Source organism: Syngnathoides biaculeatus, chromosome 20 (genome assembly GCF_019802595.1).
Source record: "Syngnathoides biaculeatus isolate LvHL_M chromosome 20, ASM1980259v1, whole genome shotgun sequence".
Lineage (NCBI taxonomy): Eukaryota > Metazoa > Chordata > Actinopteri > Syngnathiformes > Syngnathidae > Syngnathoides > Syngnathoides biaculeatus.
Genome location: NC_084659.1, coordinates 5654673 through 5678099, shown reverse-complemented (window position 1 = coordinate 5678099; position 23427 = coordinate 5654673). Strand labels below are relative to the sequence as shown.

General features: G+C 48.8%; 2 protein-coding genes across 3 annotated transcripts; both read left to right on the top strand.

Annotated features, from left to right (window-relative positions):
• Positions 1–56: 56 nt before the first annotated feature.
• On the top strand, positions 57–17970 carry rassf3 (Ras association domain family member 3). 2 transcript variants are annotated; one of them, XM_061806821.1, is made up of 8 exons: positions 60–764; positions 3465–3592; positions 9276–9437; positions 14499–14606; positions 15393–15557; positions 15630–15717; positions 15922–16037; positions 16158–17970. In XM_061806821.1, the coding sequence occupies exons 1-8, from the start codon at positions 365–367 to the stop codon at positions 16308–16310; spliced, it is 1320 nt and encodes a 439-aa protein (XP_061662805.1). In that variant the 5' UTR covers positions 60–364; the 3' UTR covers positions 16311–17970. The 2 variants fall into 2 exon arrangements, with proteins under 2 accessions (XP_061662806.1, XP_061662805.1); XM_061806822.1 differs by lacking the exon at positions 9276–9437 and having other exon boundaries at positions 57–764.
• A 634-nt stretch (positions 17971–18604) lies between these two features.
• On the top strand, positions 18605–23177 carry zgc:194209 (uncharacterized protein LOC570908 homolog). The gene is given in 8 exon segments (XM_061807580.1): positions 18605–19810; positions 19885–20134; positions 20224–20339; positions 20416–20464; positions 20466–20535; positions 20604–20733; positions 20798–20913; positions 21861–23177. Coding segments are annotated over 8 exon segments (1101 nt in total). The 5' UTR covers positions 18605–19647; the 3' UTR covers positions 22068–23177.
• Positions 23178–23427: the final 250 nt, after the last annotated feature.

Genomic DNA, 23427 nt, shown 5'->3' with positions numbered 1-23427 from the left:
TGAAGCTTTTTTATTTTCTGTTTCAGGAAGGTTTATTGGTTTGGAGAATTGTGAAACGGCGCCCTCCTGTGGGCAACTTGGGAATTACAACAGTCGCAAAACTGCAACGAACTTTTCGTGAAAATGACGCTGAAGTGTAAAAAGAAGTTCAGCGAATCAACGTATTTGTGGAGAAGTGACCTCGTGCGCCATATTGAGAATCTAATGAACTGTCCCTTTTTTTTTTTTTTTTTTTTTAACTTGGGTCGTCCGCCGCCGCCTGCATTGAAATGAGATCCAACCCGTTCTGAGCCGCGCCGACCGCCTCAACCTGCTCGGCGACCAGGAAGCGGGGTGGCCAGTCGCCAACTTCACGCCGACGACAATGAAGGTGATCCACCACGGGGCTCGCGACCTCCTTCCGCCGTCGCCGCCGCCGGGCGTCAGGCTGCGCTTCCCCAAAGGCAACAAGGGGGCGATGGTGAAGCTGGTCCGGCAGCACCCGTCCCCTCAGCCGCCCAGTCTGGAGAGCCTGCAGGCGGCGTGGCGGAGTCCGGAGCGGAGGAGCGCCGGCGACCCGGAGGAGGGTCGCGCCGGGGGGCCTCCTCGCGCCCGCAAGAAGGGATTCAAACCCCCCGACGTCAGGACCATCTTCAGCCCCGGGGAGAAGGACCCCAGGGTGAAGGAGGAGCGCGGCGAGGGCCACGGCTTCGGAACCGGCGGGGAGGGCACCTGGTGTGACGTGTGCTGCGGGTACATCTTCCACGGGGGGCTCACCTGTGCAGGTCAGTCCCTCAAAGTTCCCACCGGGATGCGCCTTCGTGTCCCCTCGTGTCGTTTTCCACGCCGCCTCCCCCCCCAAAAAAATTAAATTCCTTCTCCCGGTCTGGGTTGAAGTTGGCGAGGCCGTTCGACCCGGTGCGGGAAGTCTGTGGGAAAATGAGCAAAGATTAATGGAAGAATGTGCCGGGGGGGGGGGGGGGGGGGGGGGTGGAAGACATTTGTGCTTTGCTCACTGCAAATGCTCTTTATGCGCGCCTTTCTCTTTGATGTCAACAAAAGAAAGGCGTTAACGTCCACAACAAAGAAAATGAATGATGCCATTGTCAAAAATCATAATTACGAGGCTTTGAGCAAGATATAAAAAAAAATGTCAATTTCAAATTAGTTTTCAAATGTGTGGATTGTACAAACTGAAATTGAAAGCGTTCCAAATAAATTCATTCGACGCTAATGACAAATGCCGCGTTTCAAAAGTTGACGTAATGAAAGACGCAAAACGCCTGGGGGGGAAAAAAAATCTTTCAAATTAAAAAGAAAAAAAAAGAAAATCTGTTGTTCCTGCCGAACCTCAACAAAAAGTTTTTCTTGCCAGTCTTCCGTCACGTCAAAAATGTCCCCCGACGGTTCGGCGCGAGCGCGACGGTGCCGTCTGGAATGCCGTCGGCACGCGGGCCAACCCGGTCCGGTCCGGTCCGGTCGGCGAGCCGGCCCAGCTGAAAATTCCAAAAAGCGGACCAAAGTTTGTTTTCGTGTCGCAACCCTCGGCTGCGTTTGGCCTCGAACGGCGTCGTCGCTCACTTCCGCACGAGCGTCGACGTCCCTCGACGTCTTCGCTCGTTGGCAGAACCAAAACAATATTTTGGGAAGCCGTCTTCATGTTTTTGTGGATGAGAAAAAGAAAAAAAGCATCTTTGGGATCATTTTGTTGCGTCCAGGTGTCAAGGAACTATGTTGAAGTGAGTTTGGACACAAATAGTCATCTTAGCTGTCATCTTATCGGCAATTGTAATTTGTAATTATTGCCGTTTTTTTTTTTTTTTTTTGCTTTTTGCGGCAGGGGTCGTTCTCGAGAGCGGCCGTTCGCTGTCCTCTCCGATTGTAGCTCGAGTTCCTCGTACTCGACTTGAGTTGTGTTCAGAGGACACCGCAAAAGTTGTCCGAGCTCCCGATGAGCTCGCGGCCCTCGGGGCTCTTCTTCCGGTCCCCAAAAGTTGGCCCGGAGCAACGTTTGGACAAGAATTCCCGCGGTCGGTCCAAGCGCAACCGTCCTCTAAAGAGGTTCGAGTTCCCCGCAGTCCAGGAATCCGTCAAATTCGAAGTGTGTGTGTGTGAGAATTTGTGATTGTGGCACAATGTGTGTGTGTGTTTTGTGGAGCCCAAGTGTCACAATGGCTGAGCAAACATGGGGGAAGCAGCTGAGCCTCACAAGCGGGGGTCGGCGAGCGCGTGGGGTGGGACGGGTCGCTCCGGACCGCCGCACTCCAGCGGCGGCGGCGGCGTGGACGGCAGCGTCGGGCCGCTCCGAGCGGACGCGGCACGGCACGGCGGCGCGATGGGGCTCGTCAAGAACTTTGGCAGAAGTTTGCGGCGCTTCTCCGACTTTTTCTGCTCGGGACGGCTGCGGGTCAGCTCGCTGTGGAAGAACTCCGGTGAGTCTCCCTCTCAAATCAAAGCGGACTTCCTTTGCGCTTCTTGAGAGTTCTTTGCGCTCGACGACGTGTCGTCTTGCTGGCTCGCTCGTGGCGTCTTGAGGTTTTTTTTGTGTCATGTTCCTCAGGAAGGAATCCCAAACCCTAATCCTCACAAATGTTTGTATTCTGCTGCTTTTGGTTGGTCACCGTGGTGACGACCGTCCAGGAACCCACCGCGTGGTCCCTGCCCCTCGCTATTCACCTCCGCTGAGGTTCTCTTTCTTCCTCGGCCCGCAACCGCAAACCCGACTAGCCCCCCCGAGCCTCATTGTATGACCTTTGAACTCTGCGGCTTTGGGACTGAACCCCCCCCCCCGTCTGACGCGGCAACGGAAGGGCCGCCGCTTCCCGTCGGGATCGGGGCTGGTCGGAAATCCGCCAGACACAACAGGAGACGTCAGGCGGGCCCGCCAGAAAGCGTGACTCAGCGCTCCCCGTGCAAAAGTGCCCAGTCGGCAAAACCGGACAGCGCCGGCGTGTGCGTGCGCGTCGGGGGGTGTCGGACGGCGCCGGCGGACGGCGGAGGCAAAACGCAGATGGTCGGTCGGGACCGAGCGACCCGGAGGATGCGATTGATTGGCTGAGGTGGGGGGGGGGGGGGAATGGGCGGAGCCTCGTGCAGTCTGACGGCTGGACGGCAGGTGCAAAAAGCAGGTAGGGGGTGCGGCTACCCGTCTGCCCGAGGGTCTTCCTGCGTGTTTTTGTTTTCCTGCAGAATTTTCAAGTCTGCGTTGGGAATTATTTGCTCGTTCTCAAACTACTTTTGAGGAATTTTGCAATTTTTTTTTCTCAACTGTGTTGTCCAAAACACACACTTGCACAACACTCACACACACACGATAAAACACAGGCTCACATACTGATACACACTCGCATGAATGCGCACAAAATACACACGCTCAATGCGGGCATTTTTCATATCCAACTGAATGATTATGAGCACAGACTGCGATCTGTTTGTGTGTGTGTGTGTGCGCACATGTCAAGCTGACGTTTGTTGTTTGTTTGCAGCCTGCAAGTACGCGTGTCACGCCGCCTGTCGAAGCCGCGTGACCCTCGACTGCCACCCTCCTGCGGTGGCGTCGCCCGCCACTCAGGACCGGCTCAACAATAACGGCAACCTCGCGACGCCGACACATGTGAGTGGATTCGTGCACGTGCGGGTGTGCTTGTGTGCGTTACATCGCTTCACTGATAGGCTCAGGTTCAGTTTTTTGGGAAAATAAAAAAATCAAAAAGAGATTGTACAGTGTGACTGCGAAACAGGAACAATTTAGGCACGAGAAACATTTCGCTTGATTGTACTTTTTGTTGCAGTTCCGTATGTTGCCACACGAGGGCAGTCCATTCCGTTACACTTCTGTGCTTATAGTTAGACAACAAAAAAAACAAATGCAATTTAAATTTTTCAAATCGGAAGAAAATTAAGTGTGATTTATTTTTCTAAATAATAAAATTTAAATGGTTTATCTTGAAATGTTGAATAGTATTTCTACATTTATCAAAATAGGTTTTTGGGATGAAAAAGAAATGTCCTAGTACAGCATTACAATTATTGAATTGAATTATTAATGTTGTTTATTAGCAGTACGGTGGATCCGCTTGAAAAGCATTGGCCTCGCACTTCTGAGGACCCAAGTTTGATCCCGGCCCCGCCTTTGTGGAGTTTGCGTGTTCTCCCCGTCCGTCCCTGCGACGGTTTCCTCCCACGTCCCAAAAACATGCAACATTCATTGGAATAATTCTAAATTTCCCCGAGGTGTGTCGACGTGCCCTGCGATTGGCTGGCAACCAGTTCAGGGTGTACCCCGCCCACCTCCTGCCCGTTGACAGCTGCCCTCGTGAGGATAAGCGGCAAAAGAAAATGGATGTGGTTTACTAATGGAGTATTTGGATGTGTGTGCAAATGCGTATTCAGGAGTACAGACTCTTGGAGCCCCCCACCCACCCAAGATGGGGTCTCACACACCCTTCGTGCGTCACTCTTCAAGAATGGCTTGTGTGTGCGTGTTAGATTCCTGGAAGGCATCAGTGTGTGTGTGTGTGTGTGTGTGCGCGCTTCTGGTTTGTGTTACCGTCTTTCAAGAGCCCTGCGCAACATGTGCGTTCATTTTTTGACAAATGCAACGCTCGCGTTTGTCCCACAGCTCTCGTGAAAAATCCCCCCGGTCGACGTCGAAACATGTTTTTGCGACATCCCGGTTGACTGAATGGAGAGGTCAAAGGTGACGGAAGGTGCCCGCCGCGCATGAGGCCGTTTGAACTTGAGTCGCTTACGCTTAACTTGGTGACGAAAGGGCGGCGGGTGTTTGGTATCAGGTAGGTCAAAGGTCAGCGTCACATGTGCAACGCTGAGGTCGAAGGTCACGACCATGCTGATTTTGCAAATTACCGGCGAGCCCGCAACTTTGCGAGCTCGTCTCCGTTTGCGGACGTTCTTTTCCACTCGTGCCTCAGGTCGGCCCCTCGCGGCCGAAAAGCCGACTAGCGTCTTTTCATATTTCATAAAGCAATGAAAAGCATGTAAATAAACATCTTGCTTGCTTATGTTTCTATTCAGGCCTCTTTTGTGCTTGAGGTTCTGGAACAGAAATGACGACAGGTTGAGCTCGGCCTGCCAAAACATGTCCGCCAAACGGCAAATATGTCCCCCGTCTGAGTTGCCCCCCCTCCCCCCCCCTCCCCTGGATGCTCGCATTGTTGTCCTGCCTGCGTGTGTGTCAGACATGAATTATGGCAGACGCCGGGGAATAATCTTTGCGGATTAAGCGGGTCGCGTGCGGGTCAGGACGCACAAAGCTTCCCTTTTTGTGCTTTTTGGAGGCCGACGTGTCCCTTTTATCTGCTTTCGATCCAATTTTTTTTTTCTTGTGACTTTTAGATGATAATAGCAAGACTATTTCTTATGGTCACATTTTTTTCTTCCTGTGTATGTGATTTTTTTTTTTTTTTTTTCCTTCATTTAATTTGGAATTTTGTTTTACGAAAAAACATTTTGTTTTTTTGCCCTAATTGTGTTGCTGTTCTGGCTAATTTCTGACATTTCCTGGAAAAACATTTTTCTATTGGGAGGGGGGGAATTGTAAAAAAAACTGTTTTTATTTTTTTTCTTGTCAAATGTCATGTACTGTTCATTTTCTCGTTGGACGAAGCCACTGTAAAAAAATTTTTTTTCTGCAACGTTTGACGATGGCTTCCTCTGATTATGCTCACAACTCGCTGTGTTGTTGTCTCGAGGGGGCCCAGGTCGCCGCCACCCGGGCGGTCTCGCGGCCGAGGACCCCGCCCGGCCGCCGGTTTATCCGACAATCTGTAATCTCCCGGCGGATGACGCGGACGCCAGCCGGCTCGCTCAGAGACGCGGGCGACGGCGCCCGGCCTCTGTGGCAGGATTCGGTTCTCGGGGGTCCACTTTACCCGCCGGCCTGCTTGCCGGGCGTCCGCGAGGCCTCGTTTGGCGCTTTAGCAAAGACGGACTTGGGGGAAGTTGAAAGACGGGCTGTGATGTCTATCAGGGCGGGGCTCCAGACTCGCGCCGTGCGCCTTTGCTATTATCCTCGAGCCTCGGTTAACCATTTGCTCCAAATGACACGATTTCAAAGTTCAGGGACGAGTGAATGATAAGACGGAAATAACTTCGGGACTTTCTGCCAGTCATCACATTAAACAAAACAAAAACCAAAAACAAATGTATTTCTCATCAAGGATAACTCAGTTTGAAAGTGCCTCCATTCCAAACAACACGTGTAAACCCCCAATCCCCTCCCCTAAAAAAAAAAATGGACAGGTTGGGGGCGGGGGGGGGGGGGGATCTATTCAAAACAAGCGCAAGAACAAAACAAAAAATACAAGCCAATATTTTTTGGGTGAAACATAACAAGAGAAGGAGAAATGGGCAAAATGTGCAGCGATGCCTTGAAATACAAGTCGGATTGGCTCCCTGACTCCAGTTGGAACTCAAAACACTCTCATCTCAGATCATCTTCCGCCACTGAAACTGAATGAAAACACCGCCAATCTGCTCCAGCCTCTCCGATAAAAATCAATTTTTGCTCATAAAAAAAACACGATATAATGCTATAATTCATTAAAACCTATTCAAGTAACGGAATCAAATAGAATATGATGATTTTAAAAAATGTTTGTGCGGCGTTGCGGCTTTCTTGTATGTCATTTGGCCACCCGGGGGAAGTCTGACTGATCTACACGGAGGATAAAGACGATCTGACTGTATGATGTGAGTTGACACGTGTTGCTGCATGTTTTTTGTTCAAATGCCTATTTCTTAAAAGTATTTGCCCCCCACCCCTGAAAATAAGATCAACATCTTAAATTTCTCAAAAGTCAGATCACAGATTGTATTTTGAACTCCATCAACACTATTTAGCTTGTTTTGAACTTCTTACCCCCCCAAAAAGCCCCTTTTCCTCCTTTTCATCTAAAGTTGATCATTCTGACAAAGTTAGCATTTAGCGACGTTATTCACCTCGTTTTTAAGGCGCGAATCAGACCTCCGAGGCCGGCGGTCCACCCCCCCCCCCCCCAACGCGCATTTTGTCTGTCACGATGAAATACGGAACCCGAGTGAGCGACACGCACACTTTGAAGACGGCTTTCCCGAGTCCCGAGGCCTTTGGGAACGAGATCTCGTCGGCCGACTGGTACCGCGCGCACCTCCCGACGGGCCCAAAGTGGATAAAAAAGGAAGGGAAAAATGAAAAGGCGACGAGGAAAATCCCCAAATACATACTGGAGGATACAAAGATGACAAAAACTGAAACTGACTTTGGAAGCATTTTCAGGCTTGACTTGGAGGCAGTCATGCAGGTTCAGTAAAAAAAAAAGAAAAAAACTTTTTTCCATTCCAAAGTAGGTAAACTATACAACCATCATAATCTTTTATCGTTCATGTTTGAAAGTTACAAATATCTAGTGAAAAAAATCTCACCCCCCCCCGCCCCCGCCCCCTTTGTGCAACTGAATCTTTGAGTTTTGATGTTGTGAAACACTCACGGCGGGTCGTCGGCGGTCGCCGGCCTCTGCTCCGCTTTGACATTCCACACATGCGTGTTACGTGCATGTAAACACGCCCTGTCTGCACACACGCACACACACACACTCGCGGCACGCCCGAAACAAAAGCCCCGAATTGTTCTTCCCTTCCCTCCGTCTTGTCTTCCTCCAGAGTGACGTGTGAAGCTAAAGGGCAACAGCGAGGAGGCCTGCTTATCGGAAGCGCGCGAGCCGCTTTTGGATTTGTTTAAAAGTCAAGACGACGGATGGCGGCTCGCTCGCCCCTTTTGTGCCGCGTTTATTTTGAGCGCTCTTAAACGAGAGCTCGTCTGTCTTAAACGTCTCCTCGGAAGGCCAAGCTCCCGTTTGCGATGCGGCCGGACTTGCTGAGCCTGCTTTTTTTGTTTTTGTGCCTCTTCTCATGTTTGAATAAATGCCTCCGTTCTTCCTTCCGCCCTCTTCTGACTGAAACCATCTCATGGTTGACATCACCGTTGTGAAACGTCCTTCTGAGTATGGGAACTTGGTGGCATCCTCGTCCACAGCTGTGCCAAACCACTACGACGCTGACCTCCTTTTATTTTCGGACTGGGGGGGGGGGGGGGGGGGGGGCATCTTCCTTCTCGCTGGTGTGGGTGTGTGAGGCTTTTTTTTTTTTTTTTGAAAGAGCTCGCCGTGAACATGCAGAGTGACACCGAGCTCGCCGGACGGATCGGGTTCCGAGGGAGTCTTTGCAGCTCCTCGGGCCTTTCTGCCCGCGGTTCATTTTTGCGGTTTAGGATTGCTTTCCAGGCGGCACGGTGGATCAGCTGCTAAAGCGTTGGCCTCGCAGTTGGGAGGTCCCGGGTGAAAATCTCGGACTCGCCTGTGTGGAGTTTGCATGTTCTCCCCGTGCCTGCGTGGGTTTCCTCCAGGCACTCCGGTTTCCTCCCACATTCCAAAAAACACGCAACATTAATTGGTCACTCTAAACTGCCCCCAAGTGTGATCATGAGTGCGGCTGTTTGCGACCAGTTCAGGGTGTACGCCGCCTCCTGGCCGTTGACAGCTGGGACAGGCTCCGGCACACCCTGCGACCCTCGTGAGGATAAGCGGCGAAGAAAATGGATGGATAGGATTGCTTTTCACGTTTTTTTCCCTTTGTTTTCAGTCCTTTGTTTGCTCAATAAATTGTCCCTGACAAAGAAAAACAAAGTTTGAAAAAAAAACCCCACAAACTATTTCAATAGCACATTACAGCTTTTTTTGTTTTTAATTGAAATATTTTGCTGTATTACACACAAATATAAACATTTAATAGAAGTTGCGGTTACTTCCTTGTTAGTGACGCAATCACTCGCGATGCTGGCGCTGATTGGTTGGTTGTGGGTACGGACTTCCCATTGGCTGTTTTCCCGAGAGCTGTTGTGGTGGGCGTGGTCTCACTGTATCTTCTCGCCTGGAGTTTTCAGTCAGTGACAGTCGCCGTAAACGCTCCGAGTGCGTTTCCGCCAACTTTTATTTTTGTTTTTGTTGTTTTTTTTCCCCCACGGTATGTGCACTTTCAAGTCTAGCGAAGCAGGCCACGGGAAATAGAAGGCGTAATCGCGAGCGGTGGCACTTTTGTTTGAAAGCTAAAGATGGGGGCGGTTAAAGCGACCGCTGGGAGGGAGACTCGCGAGCGGCTCGGAAGGCGGAAATGAGACTCGGCGAACGAACGTCGACGCGAGGATCAACTAATTCAGGGTCAGTTTTTTTTTTGTTTTGTTTTTCCAAGTGAATTTCATTTTTTTTTTTTTTTTTTTTTAAAATCCAACCGGGAATGAGTAGGACGCGGCCGAGTCGCAGACGAGACTTTTGCCCCCGCCAATGACGTGGACGAGCACCATGAGCAGCGGCTACAGCAGCTTGGAGGACGACTCCGAGGAATACTTTTTCACGGCCAGGACTTCTTTCTTCAAGAAACCTTTGGGCAAAGTCGCAGAGAGCAAGGTAAAAGGTCAATCCGTGGGAATGATTGTTTGGAACTTTTTCATGCTGTGACGTGAAACGCTTTAAATGGACTCGAATTCAAGGGCTGCGCCACCTGTCTTTTTCTTTTCTCCTTCCTGTCGAGAATCGGAAGAAATATCGCGATGAAAATGTTGATTGCAATGACGGAGGCGCTCAACGTTACAAACTTGTCTTCTCCCCCCCAGTCAATCTCACATAATAGACGCAATATGCAGTTTGCTGAGCAACCACTTTTGAGGCTTGACACCGCCCCCCATCCCCATCAGTGTTTATGCTGAAGATGTAGTTGGTGGCCACCAGTGTCATGTTGCTGCCGCCCCACCCGCACAGCGAATTAACCCTAATAAGTCACACGAAGCGAAGATCACCGTCAGTCGAGTTGTGTTTGGATCCTTTCGGTTGTTTAAATCCTTGAAAAGCGTGCGGGGGGGGGGGGACTCCGGGTCGTGGACTATCGGGGCCAGAATGTTGACGCAACTGACGTGGTGCGCACCGTTTGGATGTCGGTGCTGTGACAGGAACGAACTCCTGTTTATGAAATGTCGGATGGGCCCTCCCGAAACAAAACTTTGAACGCGGGCGCGCGGCCCGCAGAGGTCTCCCGGAGAGGTCGCCCCCGAAAGATGGGGCCTCCCTCGGGAAGCTCGCCTGCCAGTGCCAGCGCTAATTACAGCCTCAGAGGGCCCGGAGCTGCCCCCCCCCCCCCCCAACGTATGTGAAATGACCGCTTGGGCCTTCTGGTCCTGTTTGCCGAGTTAAAGGGCACGGGCCGGTCCCACGTTCCGGGCCCACCCGCAATCTCACAGACTCTGTGATCTCCAATGAGGGACGAGGGAGCTCTTTGAAAGTTGGACAACCCCCCTGTCCTCGAAACACTTTCAACGTACTTCAACTGACTTTAAAAGTGTGCAGTATTGCATAGTATTACTGCTACTTTATGCACTCAGAGCAGCGACGCATACAAACAGAACATACGACAATACTTACAAGCAGAGCTTTTTATGACTTACGTTTTTTTTTTTTTTTTTTTTTTTTTTACAACTGTGGTACTGTACGACACTCTTAAATTCAGTCTTGCGGTGACGCCTTTGTGTTTGTTCAAGTCCTCCCGTGTGAAGTTGTCCTTTGCGGGTTTTAATCCGAGCGTATCCCGGGTGCAGACTGAAGTTTGTGACATTTAATAAAGTGGGAAGGTGGGGGTGCCCCCGGGCAACAAGACGTGCCGAGAGACAAAAAAAAAAAAAAAAATAATAATAATCATAATAATAATAATTTCAGCAGAACTTTCAGATGAACATCACCGTCAGAAAGTTCCCTTTAAGGAAGATGAAGCCGCAAGTTGCGGATTTCAAAGCAGTGAAATGTCCCGAATCATTTGGATAAGAAGACCCGATTGTCAGCATAAAAGCGCCTCCGTGTGCAAATGTCTTCACGAGACGCACGCACGCGCACCGGTGTCTTGTTTGTGGGTTTTCGGACAGCGGGGACGCGTGCCAGTATGTTTTGGCCCACGTCGCCCGCGTCTTTGTGCCTTTGAAAGCGCTTTTTGCTGATTCTGCGTGTGGAGGGAGGTTCAGGTCGTCCGTTCCTCGGAAAGCAAAGTCAGATCTTCTTCGGCTTGTCCCGTTAAACAATTTCCAGCAAGACTTTGGCTGCCGCTCCTTTTGGACTGGCAAAGTGAAGAAGTGCAGAACGTAGCCGTCAAAGTTGGCACGACGGCAGCGGGGACGTTCATAGACGAGTTGTGATGTCAATCGTGAGCATCCTTGCGGACTTTCGTATGGACTGCCTGTTTGATCTCCAAAGCGCGATCACTTCGGCGTGCCTGCATCACCCCCACGTCTCAGCCTTTGTATTTTATGCGGGAGGGGGGGGGGGGGGTGGATCTTCCTCCTTTTTTGGCTTCTGCCATTCTCATTTGAGCATCGATCATAACAACATTGTCATTAAATAACGGCGTTCTGTATGAAGGCGGGACAAATATCCTGCTGTGTTTTTAGTCGGCGTCCCGTGAGGTCATCCTGAATGACGCCCCCTCCCCCCCCCCCCCACTTCCCAAAACATTCTCTTGCTCTCGATTTCCTTCCTCCATCTTTCTATTGTACGTCACTTCCTGTTGCTGGCATTGGTACTCTTGGCTTTTGCTGGCTTTGGTGAGCACGCACACGCCCACCAACATTTCCATGGATTGATTTTATTTTTTGACCTCTGGCCTTTTCACGGTTTACGGCAGGTTATGTAAACATTTGACAAGATTCCTCGCCGCAGGTCTCCACGACGACTGCCAGTGGAATCTTTCGCCGGAAAAGATTTCGCCGCATAAGGCTGGTCGTGTACTAGTAGAGGATAAGAGCGCACGCGTCCCGCCGTGAATCGGGTCTGCACAGTGCAGCAGAGACGCTGGAGAAGGACTTTGTGCTTGAAAGCCAGTCAAAATCGCCTCGGTTGGACAAGTATGTCCTCCGTGTCGCTGCCGTCGATACAGATGAAAATATTCGTCGTCACTAAATGAGGTGAATTTGGAGCTATTTTCCCGACACCCAAAACTGCAGATTGTCTTCTTTTTGGTTACTGAAGCGGCACTGAAACATTGCCACGAACGTTTGCCGGCCTGCGTGACGAATTACCCAGCATGCCGTCCGTCATCAGTCAACTATGTTTTGCCGCGTCATCACTCGGCTGTCGTTTCAGTCGACGTCGCCGCTGGATGACTGACATTAGCGCCGTCGTCATGGCCACCGATGACAGGGCAGACGTTTTGACGGGGATGACGTCTGCTGCTCGTCCGCCATTTTCCACAACAGACGCGCAACCGGCTGGCGTGTTGCGACGTTCCGGCGGACGGCCTCACAAGTTGCTTCATTGTCGCGTGTCATCCATGTTGTGGTTGAAGGCGGGCCCGCCTCGCATGTGACTCACTGCCCTACCGACTCGGTCCGGCGGCGTTTCGCAAGCGCTACTCCGACGTGAGAAAATGTCAATGTTGCACCAGCAACCGAAAATATCCTCCAAAAAGTCAACAACAGGTCGCTTGTGCATCTTTTGCCTTCATTTCATCATTCTGGCTGTCGTCGGAAAGATCCAAGAAGAGACGAGCTCCAGTCGTTCAGTGACACCCACGTCATTCACCAGACCTGCCCCCCCCCCTCCCCCTCTCCCCACGCCCCACCCGTACAGTCAAAAATACGCCAGTAGAACGTGAGTGCAAGTCGACGGAAAGGATAGCAGCACGTGCAAAATGAAGCGTTAGCCAGTTCCTCATCGAGGAAATTGAAAACTAACATAAGTGGGAAAAGCGACCATCTCGATGTTTAGCGTTCTTGCCCGCCCGTTTTACCCTCCTGCTTCGGCACTTGGTCACTTTTTACCCCCCAAGCTCGTGTTTCCTGGTGGTCCTGAACGCTGCGGTGGTTTTGTGCCAGTAAAATCAAGTTTTGTTTTTTATCCTTGGTGGTTGGCAGACTTCACTTTTGCTTTCAGCTATTTTTTTTTTTTCCTTTTTTTGCTCACATTCGCTCAGATGGCAACATGGAAGCGACTGTGTGTGTGTTCTCACCCAATAATGCAGGAATGTGGAAAGGTGTGGTCCGTCTCGGCTTCGCCGTGCGGCCGCAGCAGGAAGTAACATTACCACCAAAGTAAATAAATAACTTGAAGTCAGGAGGGCGTCTTTTTTGTTGTAAATGTTCCACGGAGTTGGTCCGAGTTGCAGTGTTTGGTCTTCCCGCAGCGTGGCCTAGCGTAGCTTAGCACGCGGTGACGTCGCGTGTTGACATGCGGGCAGGCAGATGAAGGCCGGAATGCCGCGAGAGCGGCGAGATAAGCGGACGCGCGGCCTTCGGACTGGATTCAGCCGTCGAGGTTAGCGTTTGTGAGAGGATTCAAATGTGGCCGTGAGGTGACGTGACACTTTTGGGTCGGTTTTAGTTGCATGAAAAGAGGACCGAAAAATGTTCCGAGGAAAGCAGCATTTCATCTCTTCCGAGCTGGTCGTGTTAGTCTGGGTCGTCTCGCTTCCTTTTTTTAAGCCCTCGCTAATCTCCTTACCTGCCCCAAAGCCGAGCCGGCACGGCCTCGGCGTGAGAGGTCACCGTTCCCTCCTTGTTGTAGACGGACGCTCCACCAGGTGTACTCGGCAGTCATAAAACGGTGGAATGCGATGATGTGTGTCCGTAATTGACAGCCAGCCGCACTTTGGTGCGCGCGCTCCTCCAGCTGTTGTCTTGGCCATATAAGGTCGGCCATCCCAGCACAATTGCGCTGCGGTTTTTAGTAGAGCGCAGCAGCTTGATGCCCTTGTAAGCGCAGCAACACACACACACGCAGCAGAACGAGTGCAATAAAGTCCAAATGCAAGAATGCACCGAGCAAGCGCGTTCGTTGCACGACGCGTGACAATCACGACTGGCGCGCGTTCTGCTAGCCGGAAGCCAACGCGGCTCTGACGACAACGTTTGCGCCGTGCCGATTGCGGAATCGCGACACGAGCACGTCGCAGAACTTTTGAGTCAAGGTTGGAGCGACGGAAGGTTTTTAGAACGACTTTTTCGACAGAATCGGTGGAGCGCGAGTCTGCCACCACGTCGGCCCCCGCGGCAGATCGTTTGCCGCTGAGCTGAAGTTTTGCCTCGACGTTTTTTTTTTGGACTCGACTCATTGGATGAATTGTTGCGGCCTTTCATTTTTGACAGCAACGTTCAAAACACTTCAAATGAACAGATTGTGTTTGAGGATTTTTTTTTTTTTTTTTCCCCATGTGTGTCCCAGAAGGTCCAATTCAACGTCCAGACAAAAAAAAAAACAGCAATTAGAACCATTTTCTATAATGGCAACAAACGGCAAGCCTGCCAAGCAGGTCTTGAACGCAAGCGCCGTTTCAGCTGAGGCGGTCGTCTGCGACTTTTGCCACGCTGAAACGCGAGCCGACTGTGCGCAAAAGTATTCGGACTTTGAGGCCGTCCTGCCGAGGGTCATCCGAGCTTTGCTGTTCTAAGCGATTGTGCTGACTCATCACGATGTCGGGCTTCTGGTTCCGCGCAGGATGTGGACCAGGAGAGCAAGCTGCGCACCGAGTTCAGCCGCGAGGAAATCAGGCACAAGATCGAGCAGTACAACACGTTGACCCGAGACCACCTCAAAATGACCCTGGTGAGCGTACGCGCACACACACACACACCACACACACACACAGAAACACACTGCGCGTATGAATAGTGAATGACTTTTTTTATGTTTGCATGAAGTCATTTGTTTTGGAAATGAATCTGTTGTGTGCGCGCGATTACATCAAGTCGACATGCAAGTATCTCGGTCTTCATCTTGATCTCGATTTGCTTTCCACATAAAGCTTCACGCTGCTCACTGTGGGGGGGGGTCTGCAGTCAAGTCACTCTACCATTGCAACTTCACAACTCATTTAGTTTTGCGCCCCCACTTTTGTTTTTCTGACATGACAAACGCTGCACACGGTGCCGAAAAGACGGCACCACTTTTTGGCTCGTCGCGATGGGCTCCACTCGAGGAGAAGCATGACTGGAAATGGGTGAATGCTTTAATGTGCCATTTTCATAGTTGAATGTTTATCAAAGCAGTTGACCCGCATCTGAAGGCACCACAGTCGGGATTCGAACAACACTGCGAATTAGCGACTCGCTGGATGTGCAGCGGACAGAGCGCGATCGTTCACGTGGCGTCCGGTCCCCGTCTTTGTCTTTCACTCTATCACTTGATCTTGCCGTGCTATCTCTGCTTCCTCCTTCTCGTCTGACATCTTGTTGCGCTCGCGCTCGCGCACACGTAGCGTACGTGCCCGCCCGACCGGCCGGGCCTCTAACGAAATAATGCGATTAAATGCGCGACGCCGCGGGGCCCTCGGAGGCCGTCTGACCTTGACGCCCGCGCGCAAAAAAATCAGCCGAGTTTGTGTGGGCTCAGGGTTCCGGCGGCGTGTACACGGGCTTCATCAAGGTCCAGATGGACCTGCGGAGGCCGGTGACGGCGCGCGGCGGCGGCGGCGACGCGGCGGCGGCCGAGGCCTTCTACCTGCCGCGGGGCGTCAGCAACACGCTGCACGTCAGCTCGCAAAACACCGTCAGACAGGTACGCAGACGCCACGTGCGGCCGTTCGGAAGCGTTCATCATCGCACGTAAGATTGTTCACCGTGTCTTCAGGTGATTGTGGCGCTCTTGAATAAATTCACCGTCGCTGACAACCCGGCGAAGTATGCCCTGTACAAACGGTTCCACCGTGACGAGCAAGGTGAGACGCCGCGGGCGAGGGCGAGGACGCTGATTGTGCGTTCTCACCATCAACACACGCACAAGCCCGAGCTAGCGTGGCGGAAATTTCAGTGACATCTTTAGATTTGTTTCATTTGAAAAGATAACTTCAAATTCTTGGCTGGTTCAGAAACGTGACATGAAAACAACTGACAAGTGCTTTTGTGTGTGCGTCTGATTTTAGTGTACGTTTGCAAGCTGTCGGACGCGGAGCAGCCGCTGTTCCTCCGTCTGTTGGCGGGACCCGACGACGCCACGCTGGGCTTCATCCTGCGGGAGCAGCAGACCGGCGAAGTCTTGGTAAACGTTCTGAGCGACAATTACAACGACTTCGTAGTTGGTCCCGTAACAAATCCAACTTTTGCCCGGCGTCCGAGCGTGCGGGGCCCGTTCCTAATATTTTGCCGCTGGCCTCCTCAGTGGGACGCTTTCTCCGTCCCGGAGCTGCGCAACTTCCTGCGTATCCTGGACAAGGAGGAGGACGAGCAGAAGGAGGCGCTGCTGCGGCGCTACGACGTCTATCGCCACAGACTGAAGGAGGCGCTGCGGGAGGTGCGAGGAGGAGCCCCTTGAGACTTGAACCTTGACCCCGAGGGGGGGCATTTTGATTTGGTTTTTTTTTTTTTTGGTTTTTGGTTTTTGCTTCATATCACGCATGGCAAAAAGAAGCATTTGGACTTTTTGGACTGCTGTGCCATGGACTCCCAAAAGACTTTTTCAATTCCCTCACAACAGTCTGTACAGATTATTATTATTTTTTTTTTTGTTAATTTATACGGGTGGAGCCTTTAATTTTTAGTTCAGCAGCTGCGGCGGAACTATCACAACGCAGAGAAGCGAAGAAAAACCAAAGCAAACACGAAGGAGTTGAGCCGGGAAGACGAGAAAGTCGGAATCGGGAAGACGACGGCGCTTCGTTTTGGCGGATTCGGGAAGTCGATCGCGAGGGGAAGAGGAAGTGGAATGAAAAGCGGCTGAGGTGGGCGAGCGTCCGTCGAAAGTGGACACGCGACACGTGATGCGCGCAGAGCAGGAAAGAGAAATTGCAGTTTGGGGGATTTTGAGTGAAATTTGAAAATGCGGCTGAGTTTTGTCGGGAAATTTGCAAACCTTTTGCGAGTCGTCTGTTAGCACACGGGAAGGAAAAGCTCGTTGTGACCGAAGCAACAGATGTTGCTGGATTTTGAAGAGTACAGTCAGTCCGCTTGCTTGCTTGCTTCTTCTTTGTGGTACACCAGACGCGAGCATCAGCATTTGTAGTCAAACGGCACCTTCTAGTGGACAAATGCCACAGCTACTCCAATTTGTGTCTATTTTTGTCTTTTTCTTATTCTCGCGCAATATTTAACCAAAGATTTTTTTGTGGTGTTGCCTGGAGCAAAACAAAACAAAAAAAAAAAAAAAAAGAAACTAGATGCAGAATATATCGAGTAGAGGTTTATTTAAATGAGTTATGTCTATTAAACACTGGCTTAAACGGAGCTAAAGGGGGCATTACGGTCATTTTTCAAATATTTACATCGTCTGTATGGACTCAATAAATGGAAAAATGGGGCATTTAGGAATTAGTTTAAAAAAAAAAAAAAAAAAGATAGCTGGACTAGTTTTGGCCTCCGTACTTAACTCCAAACGTCTCCAAGGAAACACTCGTCACATGTGGATGTCGGAAGCTGAACTTGACATCAGTTGTAGCAACTTTTTATTTTGTGGGGGCACTTTAAATGACGTAAATTCAGGGACGACGGGTTGCTGATTTTTCTTTTTTGGTGATGATGACTTTTTTTCATTTTATTTTATTTTGTGTTGTTTTTTTTTGGCCCAACTTCCTCCTCCCTTGCGTTTTTCTTGTTTGATGGCCTCTGCGGGCGGCCATTTTTTTTTTTTTTTGTGCGTATACACTGAATCGGTCATTATTTGAGCCTCATATCCGTGCATGATGTGTTACTATGGCAACGTGTTATCCAAAGGCTGATGATATATGATGCATATTTTCGAACTGGATAGTTAACAAGTGTGCGACGACAGTCGCGCATCTTTTCATCCGTGTGTTGAGTTAATCAAAATGGTGATTATTTTATAGCTGTATTCAAAGCCTTGAAGCCATATTGAAGGAAGAAGTTCATCCATGGGAAAACCTCAGCCGTGCCTTTGTTCCATTGAATACAATCTGCAGGTAGAAAAATGTATTTTTGCTGTAATGCTCCACTTGTGCGGGAGAGGAGAGCTGTGCAGCTATTAAAGGTGACATTGAAAATAAAAATAGTGTAATTTATCTTTCTTGTGTGTGGAAAGCAACACCTCCTCTTGACCTCTGTTTGAACCCACACTTTGTGCCCTAGCCCCCCCCCCCCCCACCCACCGTCCGAAATCACACGTGCTATTCAAAAAGTCAAGTCAAAAGTTGTGCTGATGAAACGCCGCTTGCTCTTCAAAGTAAAGAGAAAAGAGAAGGTAGTCTTTGGTTGGGTCGTGTTTATCTCATGTGAAAACGGGCATATAATTTAATGGGGTCTTGCCAAGTAGTTCGTTGTTAAAGTATTTGATCATGTGTAGAAGTGTGACCAGCTTCGTGGGGGTTTCGAACGCCTTTTATTGTGAAGGTTGCGGGCGGATGTTTATCCCTGATACATCTCGCGAAACTTGGCTGGTTTCAACCACAACTGGACGGTTTGTCGACAATGTAAGTCGACGTTTATTCTGCTCCTTTTCTCGCTGTGCGCTGAAGTTTATCTCCTTGAAAAACGGACAACATGACGAAGTGTTTCGTTTACTTGTGAAATACTTTGGTGGAAATGGCCACAAACGGTCACTTTGTTGGTAGAGCAGTCAGAAAGTCGACAATCAAGATTCATTTAAGCCACACAACACTCAATGTATACGGAGACATGCTGACGAGGCATGTCGTGATCATTTTTGGGGGGGCGAGGGTCTTGAATAGTATCAACCAAATCTCATCTTTTAATATTTCAAAACATGAATTTGGAATGAGTCAAATGACAATGAATTTGAATTTTTTTTTAGAATCCTAGTTTATCTGATTTCACGTCAGTCAGGGCGGAAACTACTTTCTGCTCCCCCTGCTGTGCGCACCTTGGCCTCAGAGGGGGCAGTGTGGTGCGCTGCTTGCATGAATGGAACTGCGCGTTTGCTTTAAAGCAAAGAAGAACGTTGCATCAAAACATCGATTTAATTCGTTTTTCACAGACTAGGGAGAATATATGACAGGGAGTATTGTTATACCTGTATAAATTATATGTGTGTTACAATGGAGTTTATGGATAAATATTCCTTATTTGGCAGTAACTCCACCCGTTATCGAGCTAATTCTAGCTAGCCCAAGTATCCATTTCTAAAATGATCGCGTTCGTGTCTTGCACTTCAACATAAAATGCGTATGCGTGCTTCTTCTTTTTTATTGCGTGTTTAGTTCAACACGAATCTTCAGCTTGATTTTCATTCAAGATTTCCAGAAACGAGATGGAGGTTTTTTTTTTTTTTTTCCTCACGCGTGCACAAACAATCTTCGTGACGCGATTTGACTGGTGCAAAAAAAAAAAAAAAAAAATCCCCCAACAATTACATTGGAAAGTTCTTGCTATCTTTCCATTATTTTGTCACATTGTGATATTTGAATGTTAGGAAATTAATAAAACCGTTCCTTTTCACTCAAGCTCGGGCAACAACAAAAAAATCACGTGACCCGTTTGGGAACTCCCATATCACAACCTTAACCATTTTAATAATAATTTTTCCCCCCATAATCCTCAAGACACTGCATAACAACGTGAAAATATTCTGCGACTCTAAACATGAAGGTAGCTTTGTGACCTCTTAATTTATTTTTTTCACAATGTAAAAGTAAATTAAATGTTAAATTTCATTTTACTTCACGATACAGTACTTTGACTAAATGAAATTATTATTTGATGTAGTCATGTGGAATCTCGATTCCATGACATGGCGGCAAACTTGGCCTGTTGTTGCTTTGGTCGAAGCAGAAAACCAGCAGCAGGGCAATTTGTCATTGAAAGAACGGAGTGGAGGCGTTTGGACTACAAACATGGAGGTCGAAAGTAAATTAAATGTCAAACTTCATTTTACTTCACGATATAGTACTTTGACTAAATGAAATTATTATTTGATGTAGTCATGTGGAATCTCGATTCCATGACATGGCGGGAAACTTGGTCTGTTGTTGCATTGGTCGACGCAGAAAAACAGCAGCAGGGCAATTTGTCATTGAAAGAACGGAGTGGAGGCGTTTGGACTACAAACATGGAGGTCGGCGCTTGCCGTTTTGTTGTCAGGCGCCGTGCGAGTTCTGCGGGCGCGGCTCTGCTGGCCGCCGCCGTCGGCCTCTACTTGCTGCCTTCGCCCGTCGACCCCGAGCCGCACGTGTACGTACGCGCGCCGCACGCTTCGTTGCGTTGACGTACGTGCGAAAATGGACCCCGGGTGAGAAAACGTGACCCGGATCAATCAGCAGGTTGAAGGGGCCGGCGCTGGAGGGGCCGCTGGCCGCCAACACGCGCTTGCAGAAAGGCCGCCGACTCTTCCAAGGGAAACTTCGCGGACCGGAACCGTTTGCCGCCGACGAGGCGGGTGAGAAACGGCGACCGACGCCGACGTTGGGCTTTATTGACAAAAAGTCCAATGTGCTTTTTTTTTTTTTTGTCAGGGAACGTGTACACGGGGACGGCGGACGGGAAGCTGTGGCGCGTCGGACCCGGACAGCCTGACTTTGGTCGCCCGGATGGGCCGCGACCTGCCAGAATGCGGTGGGCCGTCTCTTTCCTCCGTCGGTCCGTCGGTCGTTTGAGCGCCGACGTCGCCGAAACGTGTTTGCGTCGCGTCGGCGTTAGGCAGCGGCCCGGATTGGGAGCCGGCGTGCGTCTGGATCGCCACGGCGACCTGATCGTGGCCGACGCCTACCCGGGGCTGTTCAGCGTGGACCCGCGCAGCGGACGCAAGACGCTGCCGGTGTCCACCTGGCGAGGTCTGCTCCGATGGACGCTTTGATCCCCTGAGGCGTCCCCTTTCGCTCATTTGTGTCGGGGCAGGCGCCGGCGGCGTCCCCTTCGCCTTCCTGAACGGACTGGCCGTTTCCCCCCAAAGCGGGCTCATCTACTTCACCGACTCGTCCAGTCGCTGGGGGCGCAGACACGTCAGGCTGGAGGTGAGGCGCACGCACCCGCAACAACCTTTCCGTTTTGTTTTGAATTCAAGTTTGATTTTTGAAATTGGCACCGCAGGTCATATTTTGATTCCGATGTGAATGATGAATGGTCATTTTCTCCATTTGTCATGAAATCATTCAAAACCTCTCCAAAGTCAATTTTCATCTTGATTTCTATTATACTTTTACAATTTTAAAATATTGTTTATTCCTATTAATTTTCAAGTTTAATTTTTTTCATTAAATTCATAATTTTTCTCCAATAATTTGCTTTTTTTTAAGTCAATGTTTTTGTCTTGAATTAGGGTTATTTAATTTTAATCGAGTACATTTTTATTTAATCTTAGTACATTTTTTTGTGATTTTTATTCAATTGTATGAAAATTTTGATTTTGAATTGTTTTTACTCTAATATGAAATGTAATGATTATTTTATTTATTGTTGCTTTATTTTCCTTTTGAATTTGACTGAGTATTTTGTTTTCAGTTGAATTATTCTTAATCAGGCCACTTAAATGTAATATTTGAATCTTTTGTGATGATGTTGCAAGACGACTCATCTAAATCAGTGATTATATTTTAATATATTGTAAAAAAAAAAATGGGTTGAAAATGTGCATGAATTTTTAAATGTACTTGATATGTATTTTTTCAATTAAATGGTTAAACTGATTCTTTTACAAATTGAATAATTGTTTAAATTTAAATAATAAACAATACAATTTCAAAATATTATTTTTTATCGAAGAATTCTACGTTCTGAATGATGATCAGTGACCTAGAAATTTTCAAGACTCGTTAACCCAAAAAAGTAGAATAAGTCCACATTTTGATTTTGGAACAAAAAAAAAATTTAATTCAATTAGAATTTTTTTGCTCTCCATTATTAAAAAAAAAAAAAAGGACAAAAGAAGGTCATCCCGGTAATTTGTCGCGTTCCGCTTCAGGTGGTCTCGCTCAGCTGGTACAAGGTGCTGTTGCCGCGTTACGCTCTCGTCCTGGAACTGGACCCGGACGGACAACTCGTGGGCTCGATGCACGACCCCGAGGGACGCCTGACGTGGGCCGTCAGCGAGGCCTTCCGGCGCGGCGATCGCATCTTCCTGGGAAACACCGACTTGCCCTTCCTGCCCGTCGTCACGCTTCACACCTGATGGTGGCGCTAGCGTGACATAAATCCATTTTGGACAAGAAAAAACAAAAAAGTTCTGGAGGATGCAGGTTGGTTCAAGTTTCTTAGCGGTAGCTTAGCGTCACTGGAAAGCTGTTTGAGCGCTCGTAGCTTCGTCATCAAGGATATGGAATTGAAATCAATTCTTAAGTTGAGGCTGCACTCGTAGACTGATTTTGTCTCGTCATTGTTTTACTCCCAAGTGGCACATTTGGTGCACTAGTAACCTCCTGTGCCCAACGAGTAAAGGGGTCGTACGCTACTGGCAGCATACTTTTACCTCACGAGTATCATGAAGTTGCGCTACTACTGTATAATGCACACATGCCGTACAGTAGTGGGACAAACGTGTGTGAATTTGTTTATTACATTCACAATTGAATTACAATTCAAAGCTTTTTACGTGACATCATCACATCAATTCGACATCGCTGTGTATGTGTAACTCGTCCATCATTACACAAATTGTCAGGTTTTTTTTTTTGGGGAGAAGGAAAAGGCCTTTTTTATTTGTAGAATGAATGAATGAATGGTGCAATATTGGAAACAATTGACACTCCTTGTACCTTTCTCCGCTGCTTAAAGTGACTTAAATATTTTGAAATTGTATGACTTCTTATTCATCTGTAAGGACTTTTTCAACTACGCCCCCCCCTGGAAGTGGGGGGAACTATTCAATTTTCATAACAGTTCAACTTTTCTTCTTTTTTTTTTTAATCTAGAAACTAAATCTGACTTTTTTTTGTCACAAAAAATAATCCAAAATGCGATTCGCTCATTGATTATTTGAAAGTATTTCCACAGTTTTGACCCCCCCATTTAAAAAAAAATAATCAACGATTTTCCTTTTACGTCCTTTCTGAAGAACACAATTACTGTTATTTCTGCATGATTTTAACGCCCATTTAACGAGAGAGGGACCAGCAGGATCCGATGCTGTAAGTATGAAATATTGATTAATTTTGGGTTGTTGTTTTTCTCCCCCCCGCCCCAATAGCAAAACAAAGCGCGAATCGGAATTTGCACCAAATTCATCACCAAAATGCGATTTCATTCAAATAGAATGAAATGTATTTGCAATAAAAATGACAAAAGGAAGACCACATCTTAAATTAAAAAAAAAAAAAATAATAATACATATATATATTGCTAGTAAAATGACATTTGTAGTTTGAAATGTTAATCAATGGCGCCCTCTAGTGGCTCGAAGCGGTCACTTCCGGGGATGAAGGGTTTGTCGCCGTCCGGCGGCTCCGCGTTGAACTGCACACGGCGGCACGTTTGCGTCAGGCGTGTTGGGGGCAAAGGTCACGCTTGAGGTCATTGCAACACCGCAACAAAAC